The 16866-nt window shown below is 43.5% G+C and overlaps 1 protein-coding gene across 5 annotated transcripts in view; it reads left to right on the plus strand.

Moving 5' to 3' along the window:
• Positions 1-1886: 1886 nt before the first annotated feature.
• The window catches only part of NETO1 (neuropilin and tolloid like 1), a 126830-nt gene continuing 111850 nt past the window's right edge, over positions 1887-16866 (plus strand). Inside the window, exons 1-3 of one of the 5 annotated variants that reach the window (XM_048507839.1) lie at positions 1887-3291; positions 10695-10748; positions 11803-11940. In XM_048507839.1, coding sequence (XP_048363796.1) covers positions 3264-3291; positions 10695-10748; positions 11803-11940 — 220 coding nt within the window. In that variant the 5' untranslated portion in view covers positions 1887-3263. The remainder of the gene's footprint in view (positions 3292-10694; positions 10749-11802; positions 11941-16866) is intronic. The other 4 variants (XM_048507838.1, XR_007245464.1, XM_048507836.1 and 1 more) reach the window with 4 other exon arrangements.

Consider the following 16866-nt stretch of genomic DNA (forward strand, 5'->3'; position numbering starts at 1 on the left):
GTATCTCTGTTTAGGATTGCATTGCAGCTGTGCCAGAAGCTCTCTTGGATTATAGCCCACTTCATCAAAGAAGAACCTTTGAGGGGCAAATGAATGATGCGTCTGATGAATATCTCTGGGTCACCAAAGGTATGCCACAAGCAGTCCTTAAAGTGCCCCAGCAGCTTCAGCAGTTAGGATCAGACTCTGAAAGTGAATGGGATTTCATCAGTGTCAATAAAAAGATCTGGAGCCCATGGGAAGCCATGTCTGAATTCAGTTTAAGTGCCTGAAAGGCATCTTCTCATTGAAATGAGTAACCTAGGTAAGAAGACAAGTCTCCCTATAATGCCTCTGGTACTGCATGAAATGATACCCATTTCCAAAACAAGACATCTCATCCTGCTGTAGTCTCCAGGAGTACCCCAGGACTTCTCTGCCATTGATTCCTGACTTCAGTTTCATTCTTTTCAAGTGGCTTCCTGCTTCTGAATCTGGAGGAACTGGGTTTGATTCCCCACTCTGTTGCTTGAGCTGTGAAGGCTTATCTGGGGAATTCAGATTATCCTGTGCACTCCAACACATGCCAGCTGGTGACAGGCTAGATCCAGGAGTGCTGCTAGACCCATGCTAATGCCCAAAGTCCTTACACACTGCATTTTCTGCCCCCATCCCCTGGCCCTCCGCCCCCAACACACACACTTACCTTAGTTCAGTCTGAAAGTACAGGCTGGAAAAAGTGGCCTGTTCACTTGAGGTTAAAAATGGCCTGGTGGGAACTACACTTCCCAGGAGACCTTGGGGCTCGCAAGGTCTCTTGGGAAGTGTAGTTCCTACCACGCCATTTTCAGCCTCAAGTGAACAGGCTGCTTTTCCAGCCTCCACTTTCAGTGTGAACTAAGTATGGAAGGAGCTATGAGGGGGGCATGCCACAGGAGCAATTTTCCGCCCCCAAGTGCTTGCAATGTGCACCCCCTTGCCCACTGGTAGCTCTGCCTCTGGGCTAGTCAAAGTTCTTCTGAGCTCTCTCAGCCCCATTTACCTCACAGGGTATTTGTTGTGAGGAGGAAAGGGAAAGGAGTTTGTAAACCCCTTTGAACCCCTTTGTAAGCCCCTTTACAGGAGAGAAAGGGGGGTATAAATCCAACTCTTCTTCTTCTTCTTCTGAAAGATAGTCATCCACCATCTCCTTTTCTTGGTAGAGTGTCACTTGCAAGACATCCACTTTGGTTTTTTTCGGAAGCAGCAGGAAATCAGCATCTGAGGTCTTAGGACCAGGCATCAAGAACGGAGTGAATCCAGTAAAGGAAAGCCATCCTCTGAGGGCTTTGCACCTGGTCCTTCACAAATCCTTTTTGGCTAAAACAGACTTTTGGGCTAAAACAGTTTCCCTCAAAACAGCTGGATCCTTAAGGCTGCAGTCTCTCAGGCACTTCCTTGGGAGTAAGTGAAGGGGCTGACTTCCCAGGAAACTCTTCTTTGCACAGTGAAAAAGGCTCGGCGCACTTTTCTAGTGTTCCTGTTTGTTCTGTAGTCCAGGCACAGAGTTTCTTGGGCAGTGGTCGCCTGGGCTGCTGGATCCCTGGGTGTGCCGTGGTCAGGAGGACCTCCTTCCCTTTCCAGCACCTAGCCGAGTCTCTCCCTCTGCCAGCATCTGCTCAGGAAGCAGCAGGTGTAGTGGGAGTGGAAGCAGACAGCAGCAGGCAGGCAGAGGGGTGCGTGCATGTCCCCCCCTCCCATCCCGTTCCTGAACAGTCAAACGGTTCTGCTGACTGGCGTCTTTCCTCTCCTCCCACCTGCCCCCTCCCCCGTGTTTCCACCCCCTCCCCTTTCCCCTGCGTGGATGTTTTTGCAGCTGGGGAGAGAGAGAGAGAGAGAGAGAGAAGCGGCAGAGGCCGCAGGCTGGGAAATCCCTGTGCGTAAAAGAAGCGGGTAATGCGGACTTTGCCCTTGGCAGCGGCTGTGGACCGGCACCAACACTAGAAAGGGATCCAATGCAGGTTCTGCCTCTCTCCGTCCCTCCCCCTTTGGATGTAGCTGCCTAGGTCGGTCTCCCTCCCCCCGGCTCCGTCCTGGCCACTGATCTTCTTGCTCCACATCTCTTTGGGATGGTGCGCGTCTTGATGGGAAGGAGGAAAGCGAACAAGCCGAGAAGCCGGCTGGGAGTAGGAGCCGTTTCCCGTCCCCTCTTCCCTCGCCACTGACTGAAAGAGGCTACCCTCTTGCTCTGTCCGGCCCGAGGATAAAGGGCGAAACTTTTATTGCCACCTCCCGCTTGAAAACGGAAAGACTGCAGCTGGCAGCGGGAAGAGTCCCTCTCTCCGGAAAGAAAGCAGTTTGGCTAAGGAGAAGATGAAGAAGGGAGGGGGAGGAACCCAAGCGTCGCTGCGGGGGGGACACGGATTTAAACCCCTTCTCCCTATTCTAAGCTAGTCTGTAGGAGAAAGGAGGATCTCCTCCCCCCATCCCCCAGCCGAAGACTTGAGCCGGTGACGCTGCGCTTCCAACCCCACTGGCCGATCTAAAGCTTTGGCAACATGGTTGGGGTCGGTCTTAAAGGCTCTCGGCTCTCCGGAGGACCGCTTGGCGCAACAAGATGATTCCATTCCCCCTGGGGTAGATCTGTCTCCCCCCTTCCTTTCAACTCCCCTCTCCCTGTAGAGCTCTTTTTAAATTTTCTCTCACACACCCCTCCCCCGCCAGGAAACTGATGCCGGACCTCCTCATCCTGCCTTCCATGCAGCACAAGAACCCCCCAAGGACCTTTAGGAAAGGTCATTCGACGTTCTCAGGAAGAGACTTGGGTCTGCTTTAATTGCTCTACAAGAAACTAGCGATTAGAGAGGGAGCTTCCCCAACTTCTGATTAGAAAGTAGCCCTCCTCCTCTTCCCCCCTCCTCCCCCCAGCCTTGCTCCAGCCCCAGCGGTGGACTGCCAGCTCTCGGAGGCGAGGTGGTGCGTCCAGGTCTCTCTGTCGCTTGTCCTTCTCGGCCAGTTATGCAGACTCCCTGTGGCGCTCTAAGTTGCTGCTCTACCGCCACTTTCAGGAGATCCCGTGCTTCAGAGTAGCTCCAGGGAGCTACAAAAGCTTGAAACAAAGAGACCAGGGAGGCTGATCAAGGCGAGAGGAGAGAAGGCAGAGGGCGACGCGGGTCCCCTCGGGTCGGGGGCGCAGCGCGCGGGGGCTCCAGGTGGCTCCGCTCCATCCTCTTCCCAGCGCTGGAAGCCCTCCCGTCTCTAAATGGAATTAGTGGAGATCGAAGCCCCGGGTGTAAGGAACAGACATGATCCATGGGCGCAGCTTGTTTCACAGTGAGTATCTCGCCTGCTCCTTGCTCCCGGCTGGCGCCCCTGCCCTGGGCCGACGCTCACCGCCGGCGTCTCCTTCAGAGTAGGATCGGGAACAAACTGGTACAGAAATCTGATGCAGACAGTTTTGTGGCGCAGGTGTAGATCTCCCCACTCGGACTCCCCCCACCCTCCCAGCCTCCATTTCCCAGGCGGCCAGAAAGCTAGCTGGACAGTTGAGCCCGGGGATTGAGTTCTGGGGTTTGTTTGGACTAGGATGAAAAGCTCCAGATCGAGAGCTGCAGCTTTCCAAGTCTTGCCTAAAGGGTGAGGGGAGTGACCTGCGAAACTCTTGTTACTTTTTTTTGTTTTGTTTTGCCTGTAGTCGAGCTGTGATTTTTTTAGGCCCCGAGGAGCACACTTTTCAAAAAGAGATGTCAGATGGAAATTCCTAGTAGTCAGGGGATTGAACCACGACATGAGAAGGAGCGTTTAAGCAACCACCACCCTGGCAATTTTCAATTATGATCTGGAAGTCAGTCTCGTGTATTGGAGTAGGGCTGACTTCCCCGTTAGTCTGTTCAATACAGCAGATGGCTTTGCCGTTTATACTTGCTAAGTGTAAATCTCATGTTCTCCTAAATGCCTATAAATCCCATGTTCTGGTATGTTCTTATAAATCCCATGTCCTCGTATGGAGTAGGTTAACCAGAGCTGGAGTTCGCCGGGGAGATTATAACCAACACAAATGAGGGACATCCACTCCTATTGCCAATCCCACACATCGACATTAATCCGGTGCAGAAACTCAATTATGGCTGTCGTTACTCGGGATTAACACTGTTGCTGCTGTATTTGGACGGCGGTTGTCGTCACCATCAAGAAACGAAGTGCAGGTTCTCCTCCGACGTTTTAGAAAAGTGCTTTAGGACAGGGCTTTAGGATATGATAAAAAAAATCCCGCGAAACTTGAGAGCGAGGGGGTCCGCGTCGCGCCTCAAACGGGGAGGATGCTGTCCATGGTGCTGAATGTGTCGGCGAGCTGACGATTTCCCTTAACACTGGACCTTGGATAGAGATGTTCTAAAGCCAGAGGACATCCCGTCCCACAATACAAGGCGAAATACTTGGATTTAAGCCAGTTTAATCCCATTTGAGCCAGCCTTCGGAACATGTACAAAATTGCCTCTGATGCTGTGGTCGAAACAACCATCTTTCCTGCTGGAGAAGAAGAGAGTAGGAGGTCCCCACTGACCGCCGACAAAGCTATGCTGAGGCACCAATCTATTGGAGAGAATCAGGGATCATTTTACTATATATAAACATATATTGATCCATCCTGTACTTCCTTACTTTGCCTGAAGTTGTCTTGATAATATAACAAGCAGTAAAAAAAAATTGAACTGAAGTCACAAGATAGACCTCATGACATAGCTCCATCTTGCACAGCGAAAAGAAAGGAGGAGGATTCCAGGATAGTTTAAACCTTCATGAATAGTCAGTCCTCACCCCCCTTTCTTTGATGAAGGCCACATGAAGTCATCAGATGAAAGGAATTTTTTTTTTGCATTAGTACATTTCTAATAATGTGAATAAAATTAATTTTAAAACTAATGCGTAAGCACAGCCAAGTTGTTAGTATGCAGGTGCTTTGTAGCTAATAAGCATGAATAATTTTTATAACACTTTTTAAAGTGCAAATGGCCTCACAATGTCAGTTTCATTATTAGAATCAAAGGGACTTTGGCTAGTAACGTAATTTGATGTGAGTTGCACACTTTAATTTGCTTGTGATCAAAACAGACTGCAGTAGGATGATGTTATTCCAGCTTTCAGATGGAAATAACTGAGTAATGAGTAGGGGGTTATGTATCCAGGATTCAATATGGCTGTGATCATTAACAAGGTACAAAAGCAAAGTCTGCCCAAACCAGTTGTACTCACTACCAATTATATGTATGAGACTGCAGTCCTGTACATACTTACACATACAGCCTGTCCATTAGCCTTTTACTTGGAAGTAAGTGCCATTAAAAATTACATTCTCTTGAGCAAAAGCCTGGAATGCCAAGTCATTGGAGTTATGCATGTACTGTTGAACAGAATCATTCAGTCTTAATAATGGAGATTATGCTATAAACCAATATAGGAATGTTAGTTTTTAAAGCCAGTAACTCACTCTATAATGTTCTTTAGATCAAGACCATCTGTTTTAAGATGCTATTTCTTCCCTGAACAATATAGAGGAAAGTTTTCCTTCTCCTCATTTTTGGAATGCTTGATGCATCATTGACACATTCACAATGGCTATGGGATTATATCATGCACTTTAAGGAAATAAAAATGTTTCAGGCATAATTTTGGATTACTATTCAATGAATTTCAGCATGTCTTTCTGTATGCCTTCTTCTTAACTTTGTAGCACATATTCTGTAGCTCTTGGCATAAACTTTCTCTTCCAGCCTTGACTGGGTACAACTGGCCACTATGGAGTGGTGTGGATGAGATTTATTAGAAAAAATAAATAAATTAGGCATCAGGATTGATCTCTTATTCCGGTGGTCTAGCTGACATACATACTAGCTGACATACATTTTATGAGTCGTGGTATTTTCATTTCTACAGTAAAAATTCATATATCATAAAATTTCTAAAAAGTGATGTAAGGATTGAAGATGAAATATATACACATATATTATACATACGCTAAAACCAGTGTTTTTCTCCATTTCTTGATAAATGCGAAGTGCTCAATGAGATTGGCCTTACCGCAAATAATGCTTGACCTCTGCCCAGATATAAGTTGTTGCATGAGGTATATCATCTATGGAGAGTGCAGGCTATCCCATTATTTCAGGAAACTGATAAATGCTGCTTGTGAGACTAGACACTCTCAATGTAGTGACAATGCTCCTGATATAAGTACTTGTGAAGACTATGACAAGATATAAGAGTTATGGGGATATCGCTTTCACTGGCATCCCTAAGGCTGCTGTTAAATAATGTATTGAGTGGAAAGGATACATTTAAGACTTTTCATTTAGGTGTGTATATATGTATCACATCTGTAAAAATGGAAAAAATGGGTCAAAGAGGTCCCAACAATGTTTACTAAGCCATGTTAGTACCCAGCAGGCCAAGTCTAAGAAGTAGTAGGTTGGGGTGGCAGGTGTTTCATTTAGATTGTCTAAATGCCCAAACTTCATTCTGGACCCAAAAATCTGGTTAATGATGTTTCCTGGTATTTATAAAGAGAAGCAGAGTGCAGTGTGATGCCCAGTAGGCATATTCAGTCAACAGTTTATTCTCATTTTACCTCCTTAAATGTAAACAAGAAACATAATTAATTCCTTCAGAGGGTTATTACAACCTTGATTATTATATGGTTACACAGTTGCATGTGTTCAATTCACTATAAAAATGACCAGTTTTTAAAGCTCTCAAACTATATCTTCTATTGATCCATAAAGAGCAGGTCTTTATATTATCTAGAAACTTGTGCGCTGTATTGACTTCAATAAGCCTAGAGTAATTTTGTATTTTGTTCCACATAAAATGCACATTAGTAAAGTACACTGTGCTTCTGTTTCAAAGTGGAATGGATTCTGAACATTTACAGAATCCTATGCACTGCAACTATCTATTTTTCAGAAGGAAAAATGTAGAAAATCAAGCAAGATTTCTATGGACAAAACCCCCTGCAAATAACATTTGCATATTTCTCTTGCGAATGTTATTCAGTAAATATATTCTTAAGTACTAATGGCTATATAGATGTTAAACAAACCTTGCAGTTTACAGGAACAGAAGTTATATTCCCAATGGTGTTTCAGTATTTCCTTTGGCTCTTCCTTTCCTTCTCCAAAAAAAGGGTACTTTGCCAGTACAAACCCTCCTAAATAGAGTTTCCTCTGGAAGGGCTGCTGAAATGCCCCAAAAAATCTCTGAGAAAGATTCCATCTGTGTCTCCTCATCTCATTCTTCAGAGTCAACCCAAACAGTATATAAGAGCAAATGACATGATTAGCCTGATTGCATGGTGTGATGGACTGCACAGAAAACCAGAGGTTTAAAAGTGCAAGTCAGTCAGTGGAACAAGGTGCTATCACTACAGAGTGGTGAAAAACCTCCTAGGAACTAGAAAGCACCCTGATTGTGTAAGCTGACCTGCACTTTGATTGGTGGACTCAAAGAGGGAGGAGGTATCACTCTAAGAAAAGGTTTCCTCTGCAAGTTAACATTAGGTCCCTTAACTATGGCCCTTTCCGCACGGGCGGAATATGGCGCCCTGGGGACGGCAAAAACGCCATCCCCAGGGAGCTGTTCGCACAGGGGGTGCAGCTGCTTTGCAGCCACGCCGCCCGAGCTGCGCAAAGCCGCCATTTTCCAACCTCACTTCCCCAGCGAGGTTTTGGGAAAACGGCGGCTCCAAGGCGCCTTCCCTCCCCCCATGTTCGGGCGACCTACCTGTCTTGTGGCTCTCCGGTGTGTCGCCGAGGCCTGGGGACACGCCCCCTCTGCCCTGTGACTCCGGAGCGGTCGCGCAGGGCAGGGGGGCGTGTCCCCTGGCCTTGGCAATGTGCCAGAGGGCCGCAGGACAGGTAGGTCGTCCTGGGAGGTACTGGGATTGTTCATGTGAACAGTCTCAGAGGGGTCGGGTCAGTGTCATCTACACCGACCCGACCCTTTCTGCCGCTGTGTGGAAACGGCCAGAGTGTGTTAAATATCTACTCTGATGAAATTTCAGTCACCGAAAGGATCTAACCTGAAATATACTGAGTTCAGTGTGTGCTGAACATAGATAGAAAATACACAGATAGGAGAAAACTGGGAGTTTTATGCAGCGTGGTCAAAGCTGAAGGTGGAATAGTAGTGAGACTTTCCACAGGTGACCATAAACAAAAAATCTTTCTAAACCAATTAGGATGAGAATTATACACACAGGTGGATTTCCAGTCTGGCATATTAGTGTTTTGCTATAGTTACCTCAGGAGGGAGATTTATTTGAAGTAGGTAGCTAACAGTGTCAAGAGTGTATGTGTGAAAGGTTACCAGCCAGTGGTGGGATTCAGCAGGTTCGCACAACTTCGGCAGAACCGGTTGTTCAAATGGTGCTTGTGAACAATCAGTTGTCAAATTATTTGAATCCCATCACTGTTACCAGCCTGTTAGAACCCAAAGTCAACATGAATTCATTAGCTAGTAACATTTAACTGAACCATCTTAAAATAAAGAACCTCTCACAACATCTAAGCAACTGAAGAAACTTATAAAGCTTAAATTAAGAACGGTGCCTGTGCCAGGTCTGATATTTGTATATAGTTAATTTCTGCCTGATTTCCATCCACTGAAATATCTCCTGATCCCATTAAGTTTGTTCAGTAAATGTTACTTCTGTTTGTATGTTGAACTTGCTTCAGTTCTCTGATGCCTTGAAAAGGGGAATTTGCCAAAAGGGATGGAGACCTTTCTGGAAATCTTGAAAAGGGGAATTTGCCAAAAGGGATGGAGACCTTTGCCAAAAGGGAGTCACCTTTCTGGAAATCTTAAGGCTGAGCAGATAAGCTTTAAACACCTCGTACACTTCCATTAAAGCAGCTCAGACACTGAAAGGTGGGAAAACTTGGCCTGCATATGTAGGAGGCTTCCTGAACCTGCCACAAAGAGTCTGAGGATGAAGGGACTTGCCACACGTGGGTTCCCAGAATTTTGATCTCATAACCCTCCTCCCTTTCAGCATCCCTGTCTGTTTTAGAAGAGCTTAGTGTACCAGGCTGCAAATCAACTCCTAACTCTATGATACTTTTAATGTAATTATTATGGTATTGGGTTAACATGAAGCAAACTGAATCATTGAAATATAAAAAGATGAAGGGTTCTTAGGACTTGCTATTCTGCCCCTTTTGGCAGAGACAGAATCCCATGGCTTGCTTTGCAAACAGATTTGTTTTATATTGACTACATCATATAGTATGCTAAACTAGAAAGGCTAAACTGTATAAGGCAATGGGCAATACTAAGTGTCATAGTGTAATTATATTGAAAGTCAGATTCTTTAAGGGTATTCCAAGACTGTAGTTTCTTCATAAATGTTTGCAGCTATTTATAAAAATATAATTTACCCTTTTTGAAGAAGGGGACTGATTTGACATAGAAGGAAGGAAGTCGTTCCACAATAGCCCATTTCAAAACTTTTGTATTCTAAACCAGCAAGGGAAATCTGGACATTCAGCTGTTAAAGATATACATCTTAGTGCTCGACCAACATCCTTTAACTTAATGGATATGTCTCATACAGATGGGTATGCACATTCTATTTAGGTCAGCTAATTATATGCAATAGTGAAGTAGATCAAGGCCACATAATATTAGTCTAGGGCATTGGTGAATGGCTGACAGCTGAGTCAGGAGCTCAGGAGCCATTTAGGTAAGATTTTCAACAAGATGGAATCAGAGAAATGGTTCAGCAGATGCTTCCAGTGCAGTTAAGCAAGACAGAGATTAAGGTGCAAAGCTTCAGAAATCCATAGGACGATTATGTTTTTGGGTATTGACTTTGACAGGGTGGGGGCAGCCTAGCATGATGCAGCAGTTATACAATATCAGAAGGCTGCCATTAGCTTGGATCTGGCTGGACATCTGGATTATAGTATACTTTTCATCTGAGGATCAGGCCAGCGATTCCTTATGCCTATGAGGGACTCTGGTGGCACAGGGATTATGAGCCTACTGCCATGTGATAACTTACAGGTATCAACAGGAAATTTAGATTGAAAACAGACTTTCCCTCTCCACAGCTAATATGATCGAAAAATTAGGAGTAAAAAAAAATCTGCATAAAAATATTGCTAGAGTTGTTTACAGCACCTCCCTAAGTGGAGTTATATTCTTCTGTATCCATTGAAGTCAACTGTTTTAGAAGGCTGGTTTGAAAAAAAAATGGGACATTGAGTATTCATTGTGTGGAAATATGTACTTTTTAGTTCTGCAGATAATAACATTGTAATTTGTCTTGAATGGATCAAATAAGTTAAATAAGCAAGCACAGGTTATCATCAAATGTCTTTGTTTATAATACCAGAGAATAATAACACAAACAATGATGGTAGTGGATGATTCATTGGTTTCAGCACTCTACAAAAACATAGTTTGAATATTTGGTTATACCCTGAAACCTTTCATAGACCCTAACAGTATTTTGAAGAAAGAAGGCAAGGGTGGGGAAAACAGAGTAGTGTGCAAAGCACAATCAAAGACTATGGAGCTGATCTGGATCAGCACTAAGAAATCACACATTTCTAAATGCAGCCACAAAGTGTGGCACATGATTCCTTGCATGTTTAGTGCCTTGTTACTTTAATAATGGAATGTTACATGTGTGTTGCTGTAACTATCTGTAAGTAATAGCCAATTCTTTCTTTTTTCAGTTGTAGCAAGTTTTATCATCCTACATTGGGTTGGGGCAACAAAAAAAGGAGCAGGTATGTTTGTACAAAATATTTGGAATCTCTTAAACCTTACTGAAGGTGTAACGTGTGTTGACTTTTTTTAAAGATACCAACAAATAGTGCAACGATAGCCTTGCATTTCAGGGCAGACCCATGCAGATCAGAGGCCATTTCCACATATGCAGATGAATGCGCTTTCAATCCACTTTCACAATTGTCTGCAAGGGGATTTTGCTATTCTGCGCAGTAAAATCCATCTGGAAAGTTTATTGAAAGTGGATTGAAAGTGCATTATTATGCATGTGCAGAAGGGGCCAGAGTGTGGCTTGCAGGTGCTTGCATCAAGTCAGGAAAGGGCAGAATGGAATAAGAATATGGTCTCTTCCACATTGCACAGGGTAAGGTCAGACAGTGGTAGCTACAATTATAGAATCATTCAGAAGGATCACAGGAGAGAAAGTCAACCAAAGATGTCTTAATGTGTATTCATACCTGTGTCGCAGTTCACCTCCAGCTCCAGAGCAGAACCATTCCCATATCATTCGTATCCATCCAGATATAAGATTTGAGAGATGGGGTGTTTCACAATTCCAACCCACAGATCAGAATAACTGAACCATTGTGGAACAATAGAGATGGTTTTCTATAAAAGTACCATGTAATTTCAGAATCCGTGGATCTCTCTACATGTTGCACAGTAGTTTCCTAGCATACCTAATTGATTCCATCTTCTCTGTCAATGTAGGCAGCACATCTAGAGTGTTGCTTCTGAAAAATATATATTTTGTGAGATAAGGGAAAAGGAACATAGATATAAGAAAAAAACCCATGCAACCTTACCACATTTCCCCCAAATGTATTGTTCCTTCTGGGATGCAGTCTATCCAATCTTGCTATTTTATGCCTGGGGAAAGGATATACAAGGTGAAGGGTGGCTGCTGAGAGTTAATTGATTTGCCCACAGTTGGTAGGAGATAGGCACAGGTTGAATCACAATGACCAGTCATGGTCATTTGGATAGATCTAAGTCAACCAAAGATGTCTTAATGTGTATTCATACCTGTGTCACCCCCCCCCCCCACCCCAGAAAAGCAAGCAACTTCAGAAGGACAAAAGACAGTGCAGTGTGGAACGTGGACAAAAAACCAAGAAGGAGGCATCTTCACATCCCCCAATTATCCCAACAAGTATCCTCCTGACAGGGAGTGTGTCTACATCATAGAAGGTATGTGCTGCTCCTTATGTTGTCGATCTTAGACAATCATTCTCATATTTAAGCACTTTGAAGACTTTTTGATATTTCTATTAAATGGTAAACCTGCTTGTCATAAAGCATTCTTGTTTGGGGAAAATACTGTTTAAAGTAGTGAGTATGTTTTAAGGGAGGAAAGTTACTGGGATGAAATGGCCTTAACCCAGTTTAGCCACCACATGTAGCAAATCAGGTCAGCATCAATATATTTTGCCCCTGTAGTGGGTCTCAGTAAAGCAGTTCACTTTTTACCCTCATTCCTATCTCTGCTTCTATTTTGGATGCCAAAACCAAGAACTTTACTTTGAACTGTGACTGTGAAGTATTCCACGTTTGCTTTAACTTGACCCACTCCACATGGGCCAAAAACAGTGCCCCGGAACTGTAAAAACACTGTTCCAGGGGTGTGCTTCACACAGCTGCCACCTCTGCTACGAAGCAGCACTGTGCTTCCCCCCACCCCAACCAGCGGGGAATTGCTCAATGAGCGAGTTTTTTTTCAAAAACAGCATTTTTAACCTGGTGCCTCCGGGTTGGAGGCGCCACTTCTGGGCACCTCCATTTTGTTTGTCACCTTCTCTTCCATGCGCAGCTCCACAGGGATGAGGGGAAATGCCTCCTGCCCTCTGACCCCCGGTGTGTTGCCATGGCTATGGGGGCATGTCCCCTCATCCCTGTGGAGCTGTACAGGGAAGAGAAGGTAAGTTTACAAACAGAATGGAGGTGCATCCATGCGAAGGTGCCTTTGCGGGCTACAGCAGCTCCAGGACTGCCCACACGGGAGTGTGCAAACGGTCCTGGGGCTCCACCAGCATCATATATGCTGGTGTGCCGCCGCTTCACAGGCCCATGCAGAATGAGTCCTTGTGATGAAGACCTAGTTTCCCAACAAATCATTTCCATGCTTAACCCCAGTAATCTGTAATAGCTGTGAGTGGTTAAGACACTCTTAACTAGTCCTTTCAAAAATGAAATATTTTATGAAGAAGAATATATAGAACATTCAGAGATATATTACTAGTAAAATCTGTTGTAGCAACCCAATCAAGACAATTGGTTGAGAAGGTAATGCTCCGAAACACAGGTAACAGCTCAAGATATGTTAAAGTATCAAGAACTATATGTTCACCTTAAAAACCTTTATCCAATTTGCTAGTCTTCAAAATTCCATACACTTTAGCACCACTCAATACACTCTCATTCTGTCATATCCCAAACTGACATTTCTCAACTGTCATTCTTAACTCACATTTTTTTCACTTTTTCTTCTCCTTAATGCTAAAAGGGGTCTTCCTACCTGCTTGTAGGGCTACTTGTTTAACCCTTCCTTTACCAGTTAGTTCCTGACAACTGTTCCTGAATAACAATTTTCAGTAACATAACTTGATGAAATCCAGAATTACCTCCTAAAAGTTAAAACATGCATTTATATCGTGTGACCATGTACATTTGTCTGTTACCCTTCTGCTGTTCTTCCCTTCCCTCTCTTTACCACAGCATAGTGCTTTGTATCAACAGCCACAATTATGAGCAGGGATACATTGTGGCAGCTGCTAGTCTTATTTCATCTCTTGTTTATTTTCTGTCTGAAGAGGGAAAGTAAGAGCCCTAAGCTGCCTCACTAGAACAAAGGATCTGTAATGAGATGGAACTTACAGTCCCTTGCCATAACAGCTCCTCCCTTTTTCTCTTGGTGAACCAAGGCCAGAGAACTGAAAGAGAGCTCTTAAAGAAGCAGATGACATAATTTAGAACTTCTTTACCAGTCAGAAAAATACTGTCCAGTACTAGGGCATCTAGGGAACCCCCATCTCTCTCTTCTTGCCTTTATGGCTTTGTACCAAGTTCTTATTGATCAGTAGAAAATTTTCTGTAACTGAAAGTTAATTTGTATTGTCAAAGGCTTTCACGACCAGAATCACTGGGGTGTTGTGTGGTTTCCGGGCTGTATGGCCATGTTCTAGTAGCATTTTCTTCTGACATTTCTCCTGCATCTGTGGCATCTTCAGAGGATCTGAATTTTAATTTTATCAATAGTTCTTGCTGCTAGGCATCACAATACTTATTTTCAGTTGTAGAAAATTATACCAATGAATAAAGAGTGCTGGCTATCAAGATTTGGCAATATCTTGGAAAGCAGGGCGTCAGAAACCAATAAACCTGATTATGAATACATGAAGCCCTCCTACTTTTAGGGATATTGGCCTGCACATATGCCATAATGTGTTGGATGAATCATTGCGGGTACACTTTCCTAGTGCTTCTGTAAACCTCTTTAAACGAGTGTATATGACTTTTCTTGAAGTCAAGATCCTTAGTTGCCTACAGCTGTAAGTCCATTTTCTAACATATTCCAGGATAAGTGAGAGTGTTTTAATGGAAAACTATCTTAAATATCCACATAATAATAATTAAAAAGTCTGTTGAAGATGTAACAGAAAAAGAGCTCTTAACAATGACAAGGACATAGGATTCACATTATTTCTTGTCTTGTCTTCAAAAATGTGGAGAAATCTTCTAAAAGAAGAATTTGAAGGGTTTTATCTTGCTAAAATTGAGATTATGATAACATGGATTCCCAGATTATTTATACCCAGAACAAGTCTATGTGAAATGTACTCTTATAATTAGATTCAGCAAATGTCCTGTAATGAATTCTACATTTCTTCTACAATGTTGCTTTTGTAGAACTTGGAAATATACAAATCTCAGTATAAGAAATTTTACAAAAGAACTGTCATACTGGATGTAACTACTTGGTTAGATCCAACCAACTTTTCTATTGTTGAAAAATGAATGAGAGTTCCCATTTGACAACCCAAAAGACTATGCTTGGGATCATGGGACATGCAAGGCCAAAAACCAATCAGGATGAAAACTGTAGCAAGGAGAGGAATTGGTTGAGACTGACTATGCAATCCAAAGGAGTGTGTATGTGTGTGAAGCCATATTGAAAGCAGTGTGATCTCTGCACAGGCACTATTGCCACCAGCACTGTGCAAAGTGGCACGGACACTTGCACAGAGGCACTTACCTTGGTGGCACAACACTGCAGTGCCTGAATCCAGAAGTTTTCCTCCATACTGTCACTTCTGTGCCATTGGAACTGTGCTCGCGTGGACAGGGGGGATTCTGACAGTGTTCCTGGGTGTAGATCCAACTTTAGTTGGCTGCCAGTGGAGTTTTGGCCTAGGAATGCCTCCTTTTTATGCCAAAACAGGTGGCATAAATCATTTCCAAAAATGGGATTTCCTGGCACCTGTGCCACTGATTGCCTTGTTGGAGGGGATGCCATGACACCATCCCCACCACCACTCTACCCCCCCCCCCACACACACACACTCCCTTTGGATCTGGCTGTAAGAGAAAAGGCTGACTGTATCCAACCAAGTGTTTTATTTTACCCCTCACTAAGCCTACTAGCAAGGACAAGACAGTTGTTTCAAAGATGGTCAAAACAAAATACTAGAAAACCCTTCTGTTTCAATGGGGTGACTCTTATTTCCTGAGTAGTACTTTCACAAAGCTATTGTATAAATATTAATTGTGCAAAGACACTGTGCTGTGGCCCTTTTTCACCAAAACACATGTATGGCTTTGACTCAGACTTTGGCAGATCTTTAAGGATAGAAGTCCCACTGTGGCGTGACCATCTCTATACATGCATGCACTTGAAGTCCTTTCTTAGATTACAACTGGTATTGCTAAGGGGTGTCTCACTAGAACAGGGGTCTGCAACCTGCGGCTCTACAGATGTCCATGGACTACAATTCCCATCAGCCCCTGCCAGCAAGGCCAATTGTAGTCCATGAACACCTGGAGAGTCGCAGGTTTCAGACCCCTGCACTAGAACAAAGGATCTGTAATGGGATGGAACATACAAGACTATTTTTAAAATTTCCCTTGGGCCAATTGTTAAACCAGGAAGCAATATCATCTCTCAGATGAAGGGAAGGTAAAAATGCTAGAGCAGGGGCTGATGGGAATTGAAGTGCCAGAGTTGGACACCCCTGTGCTGCTAGAGTAATCTTTGGCTAGAAAAAATATTGTGTAAGAGAAACCATTCTGTATGCTGGGAAATAAAGAGAAAACAGCATTATGGTTTAGTCTTAGGAACCTATCCAAGTTAGAAGCCCCTGATTCTGGTGAACAAATTGCTCCATTAACATAGTGACTGCCAATAGGTTCAAATGAAAGGAGCATGGGGAAGCACTGTTCTCAGAAAAGTTCATAATTAGGGTTTTAGTTCATGATTAGTTTTTTTTATTTTGAACACCATTTGTTTTGAAACAAGAAGTTTCATGTGGTGATTTATTTAAGAAAGCTATCACTTTTCTGACTAAAAGACCGAGTGACTAAGAGACCGAGCTGATAGCATCATTAATAGCCATGTAAAATAATAGGTGAATGACAGCACCAAAGCCAAGGGAACAAATTAAGACAGATATTAGCTGCACACCAATCATGAACCAAATGCATGGCAAAATTAGTATTTTAATTTGACGCCTTAAACTATAGAGTGATAGAGCCCCCTGGGAGTTCCATACCGGTGGTATCAAAGTAGAAAGAGCTGTGGTTTGAGTTCCCATTGATCTAACTATCCATATTCTATGGTTACAAGACATCAGTTTTCATCCTGATGTTCCTGAGGACTGATATTGCTGGTATCATATTTCATTATTTTGATTTCCTTGGGACCATTTATCATGTCCCCAATTGCATTATAGATTGAAATTGGCCATTTATAGGAATTTGAACTGACAGTGGTGTTTATCCAACCATTCACAGGGTGGAACTTTTTCACTTTGGGGAAGGATAGCATTACTGCAAGGAACATGCTATTCCATTTTTTTAATTAATGCACAGAAGACCATGGTTAGAGCCTGATATGGGAAGAAA

The sequence above is a fragment of the Sphaerodactylus townsendi genome, linkage group LG09 (genome assembly GCF_021028975.2).
Source record: "Sphaerodactylus townsendi isolate TG3544 linkage group LG09, MPM_Stown_v2.3, whole genome shotgun sequence".
NCBI classification, from domain to species: Eukaryota; Metazoa; Chordata; class Lepidosauria; order Squamata; family Sphaerodactylidae; genus Sphaerodactylus; species Sphaerodactylus townsendi.